This window comes from Nicotiana tomentosiformis, chromosome 12, assembly GCF_000390325.3.
Source record: "Nicotiana tomentosiformis chromosome 12, ASM39032v3, whole genome shotgun sequence".
NCBI lineage: Eukaryota > Viridiplantae > Streptophyta > Magnoliopsida > Solanales > Solanaceae > Nicotiana > Nicotiana tomentosiformis.
The window spans coordinates 100,894,275-100,899,768 of record NC_090823.1 but is presented as its reverse complement, the minus strand read 5'-3'; the positions used below and the strand labels follow the sequence as shown (position 1 = coordinate 100,899,768).

The following is a 5,494-nucleotide window of genomic DNA, read 5'->3' as shown; positions in this document are numbered from 1 at the left end:
TTGGAATTTTATAATTCTTATGTCCAAACGCCAACTAAATTTAGAAATAATTCAATTTTAAACTCTTTATTTTACTCTTAATGAGAAGCTTTTATAACCACAAAAATATCACGGCACCATAAAGCTTTTAACCTTCGAGATTTTAAGAATACAAATTTTAAAAGTCTTTTTTTTAAAAATTATGTGTCGAATCAAACTATCTAATCTAAAACGAAAGGGATGGAGTAATTATCTCCACGTGTAACATTCAGATACCTGCAGAGTAAGTCATAGTACAAAAATCATTAAAGTGACAGTCAGCTTTGGTGATCCACAAATACTTTTATAGAATTCCTCAGATCCCAAATCCGACATCATAATTCCCATTTTCAGTTCAAAGAAGCTTAGCTTAACTCCATTTTCCAATAATGGCACAGTTTAGCAATGGCTCAACCGTCGATCCAAGAACCGGCTATTCTCCGGTGAACTCAACATTCTACAGCAAACGAGACCCAATTCCCTTGCCAGCAAACGATGCTCTCGACGTCACAACTTTCATATCATCACGCGCGCACCGCGGCAAGATCGCTTACATCGACGCCACAACAGGGCAACGTCTCACTTTCTCCGACGTCTGGAACGCCGTCGAATCTTTAGCCACGTGTCTCTCTATCGACATGGGAATTCGTAAGGGCAACGTAGTTCTTCTCCTCTCTCCAAACTCCATCTATTTCCCCATTGTTTGCCTCGCCGTCATGTCTCTCGGCGCTATTATCACCACAACAAACCCCCTCAACACCCCACGTGAAATTAACAAACAGATCAAAGATTCAAACCCTGTAATCGCTTTCACAATCCCTGAACTCCTCCCTAAGCTCGTCGACTCTAATCTCCCGATTATTCTCATCAAAAGTCAAACAACAAATCTTACTCAAAAGGGTAATTTTAATTTCAAGATTGTGGGTAATTTAGAGAATTTGATTCAGAAAAAACCTGTTCAAAGCAGATTGAAAGAGCGAGTGACACAAGATGATACAGCTACTCTGCTTTATTCTTCAGGAACTACTGGTGCAAGTAAAGGAGTTGTTTCATCTCATAGAAATTTAATTGCTATGGTTCAAACAATAGTGGGTCGGTTCAAATTAGACGAAGGAGAACAAACTTTTATTTGTACAGTTCCCATGTTTCATATTTACGGCTTAGCAGCTTTTGCAGCAGGGTTATTAGCTAGTGGATCGACAATTGTGGTACTATCGAAATTCGAAATGGACGAAATGCTATTATCTATTCACAAATACAAAGCAACTTATTTACCACTCGTGCCGCCGATTCTTGTTGCGCTAGTGAATAATGCTGAGGTGATTAAAAAGAAATATGATTTGAGCAGTTTGAAGAAAGTTCTTTCTGGGGGTGCACCTTTGAGTAAGGAAGTAACTGAAGGGTTTTTGGAGAAATATCCAAGTGTGGCAATTTTGCAAGGGTATGGGTTGACTGAGTCAACGGGAATTGGGGCGTCGACGGATTCGTTAGAAGAGAGCCGGAGATATGGGACGGCGGGGATGTTGTCGCCGAGCATGTCGGCAAAAATTGTGGATCCGGAAAGTGGGAAGGCGTTGCCGGTGAATAAGACCGGCGAACTTTGGCTAAGGGGACCTACCATTATGAAAGGTATGGTTTTTATTTTTATTTTTTTTAAACATGTTTTTGGCGTTTTGATTTAATTTTTTGCAATAATTGAATATGATACTATGGAAAAGTTGTGTTGGCCACATCTGTATAAATCATCTTTCCTAGTAATTTTTTAGTGATGTTACAGTAGTGTGACAAGTTGGAATCAGCAGTTCAAGGCATTATTTAAGAAATAATGACAACTTGGAATTTAGCATATTAAGGCATTATTTAAGAAAGAATGGAAAGAGATGGTCACAATTTAATCTCAAGTTGTAACTAAGAGCTCATGAATAATTGCAGATCCAGAAAAAGATGGAATATGATATTCTTTTGTGACAGCGGAGAGGAATTCTTTGAGGTTTTAGGCCTTCTTGCCCTTTTACAATATTGAATTTAAGAAAATATCTTTTTTAGATCTCTTATGTATAAATGAAAAATCTCTTATGTGTAAAAGTAAATCTCCCATGTGTAAAAAAAAGAGGTAGGGTCATAAAACTAAAAACAAGTTTGTAAAAAGGCCAAAAAACTAATTGATCCGAATTCTTTGTACAAAAATATATTTTAAAAGAATTTCAATTTACATATAATTTAAGTTGATAATAACGCACCTGCAATCACTGCTAAAAGAGGTCCTCCCTGGCTGGTGAGTAAGACTTTTCCGGTCCATACATTAAGAAAATGTAATTATGAATTCTTAACGGTGGTGTCCGAACTAGTATGTACACATATTGATTAATTCCACAAGGCACACAGGGGCGGATTTAGGGGGCGGAAGGGGTTCACCCGAACCCCCTTTTTCGAAAAATTACATTGTATATATAAGACAAAATCTATTTTTTACCTCTATATATTAAGTTTTGTATCTCTTGACACAGCCCAAAAGTATAGCTTAGTAGTAAAGAGGGTTCAAAATATTTGTAAGGTTATAAGTTCAATTCCCACTAGCTACAATCGTTTTTTAACTTTTTTCTTTTTGAACCACCTTAGCGGAGATCTTGCCTCCGCCACCGAAGGTATCGGATAACCCTGACCACGTAAGCTTGGACAGATAAAGATAAATCATTTGAGATGTCATAGTTCTTAATCTATTTTATTGAATACTAGATCACTTCATGAATATAAACTTAGCATTTTTTTTTGTCTGCTCCACTATCTAGTTGTTGATGGTCCAATAAAGTAGATGGGGACTGAAGAAATATTCAAACATTTTCTCCTTTTTTTTTTTTTTTTTTGGGACATCAACTGAAGCGTCACTTTATGCAATCCTGTCCAGAATTAGTGCAGAACATACAATCAAATTAAAAGTAAAGTCAGTTCAATATCACCCTATAGGATTTAATGTTTTTCACATGTTTTTAATATTTGGAAATTAGTTTGATATTTTGCTTATGTATTAGATTTTAGAAATCACAACTGAAAAAATTAATTGCACGTTTTGCATCTCAGCATACAATATCTAATATGTTATATCTTCGGTCTGATTATTTTATATCTGACAGCTCCATATAGGTTTTAAAATTATAATCGCATCCTACATGTTTCCTATTCTTCAGTCTAGATTTTCTCTTTGAGAATTTTTAGACTTTGTATTACTAATAAATTTTCAGCTAGCATCGTGGCATAAAATAGTCTGCTTCCCCATCCTTTGTATTATCCTAGAGTAAGAAACAACATCATTTACTTACCTTAATGTAGGATTTTAGCTGCTATATTGTAATTAATTTCCGTGATACTGATTAAAAGGATAATCAATAATTATGTGTAAACTATTTATTCCATCATGCATCAGCTATGAAATAAGTTGAACCTTATTTTAAGGACATTAGGGGTGTCAAACGGGCGGGTTGGGTCGGATATGGGCGGGTCAAAACTGATAATGCAAAAATGGATTAAATATTCAACCCGACCTATATTTAATACAAATAGAAAATGGTGTAACCGGTGGATAATGGATATCAATGTTATCTCTGACTTCTTGAATATGATCACTTTTGGGAGAATTCCTAGTATCCCAAACTTGAGCAACTCCCAATTTGAGTTTTTTGCAAATGTAAAAGTTAAACTCATTGGTTATCCATTTTTTAAGTGGATAATATGGATCTTATCCACATTTGACCTATTTTTTAAAAGTTCATTAAAAGTTATTTTTATCCATTTTGCCACTAGTAGTTAAGGGCATCATGTTTAGCTATCTTAGATGTTATCAAAATTGTATAAAGAGGAACTAGTGAACATATAATAAGATGAGCAGTATTAGCCATACAAAACGATGAAGGAACTTGTAAAGTCTTTAAATTTAAAAATTGTTCTTTCTAATTATAAATAAACCAATCAATATTCATCAAGATTATTGATCTTGTGGACTTCTCAGTAGTCTGAATCTTCTAAGAGCCATGAATTCATCCTTGTTGCTGTTGAATCACCCGCAAGCTCGTGAGAGTGATATCCATTGACATTCTTCTATAATCCTTATTGGAAGCAAACCTATTGTTATAGCCTTTATTCCCGATTATGTTGAAGTTTCTCTATTGCTGGAATATCCGTTAACTTATTGAGTTCTCGCTACAACACAGGTTATTTCAGTAATGAAGAAGCTACTGCCTCAACTCTAGACTCAGAGGGATGGTTAAGAACTGGAGATCTTTGCTATATAGATGAGGACGGTTTCATTTTTGTGGTTGATAGATTGAAGGAGCTGATCAAATATAAGGGTTATCAGGTAAAAGGAAACAGAGTTTCTCATTCTTCCAATATATAGTTGGCTTTTCTATTGAGTCCTCGGGCGCATATCTGATTCTGGCATTTCCTTAATGGTTACTACGGTCTGAACGCTTGTCATATGAACTTGTAGGTTCCTCCAGCAGAGTTAGAGGCTTTGTTGCTCAATCATCCACAGATTTCTGATGCTGCTGTTATACCGTGAGTATACTTCCATTCATGCTCTCTGATGCTTTACTCTTTCAGTGGCTTCTTTAATCAGTCAGAGGGTATGAAGTTATCCATCTCTGATGCTCATTTCATAAATCTTGTGGTGTTTAAGGTTCCCGGATAAGGATGTCGGACAGTTTCCTATGGCATATGTAGTAAGAAAATCTGGAAGTACTATGTCAGAGAGCGCAGTCATGGATTTTATTGCCAAACAGGTAATTTATATAATACGAACTAAGACTTGAAACTGCATACTAATTTCTGGTATTAAGATCTATAGTGAAGGCCATATTTATCGCATTTGTTTGTGTAGGTGGCTCCATACAAGAGAATCAGGAGAGTTGCATTTGTGGCTTCCATACCCAAGAATCCTTCTGGCAAAATTCTTAGGAAGGATCTGATAAAGCTAGCAACATCTAAACTCTGAGAAAAGAGATTAGGAGTTTCCCTTGTAACTATAACTTTCAGCAGCCATATTTTGTGATAATGGCCACTAGAGTAAACTCATCCTTCCTTGGTGTATCAAACGTATGAATGTCGGGTTCGAGTTTTAAGCAACTGTTGTTGCTCTGTTAATAATGGAATAAAGTGTGCTGAAATTCATTGTTGATATTTATAAATGATGGAAGAGTTTGTCCTACACCATACAGTGGTGGGGTGGATCAAGCGGAGGTTAGAGTCTAGAGTCCTGTGTGACAAGAAAGTGTCACCGATACTCAAAGGTAAGTTTTATAGAGCGGTGATTAGACTGACCATGTTGTATGGGACTGAGTATTGGCCAGTCAGAGGCGGATCCAGGATTTGAGGCTTATGGGTTCCTACCGTAATTTCAAATTAATATGCAATAATATCTGGGTTCACAGTTAGTTATTTACAAATATTTAGTGAATTTCTTAATATAAATACAGGGTCTACG

At 36.0% G+C, this 5,494-nt stretch overlaps 1 protein-coding gene across 1 annotated transcript; it reads left to right on the top strand.

Moving 5' to 3' along the window:
* The first annotated feature begins 303 nt into the window (after positions 1-303).
* Positions 304-5,190, top strand: LOC104106351 (probable CoA ligase CCL5). The gene is made up of 5 exons (XM_009614881.4): positions 304-1,647; positions 4,224-4,369; positions 4,502-4,569; positions 4,691-4,793; positions 4,892-5,190. Exons 1-5 carry the CDS (start codon positions 408-410, stop codon positions 5,003-5,005), a joined length of 1,671 nt encoding a protein of 556 aa, XP_009613176.1. The 5' UTR covers positions 304-407; the 3' UTR covers positions 5,006-5,190.
* The last annotated feature ends 304 nt before the right edge of the window (positions 5,191-5,494 follow it).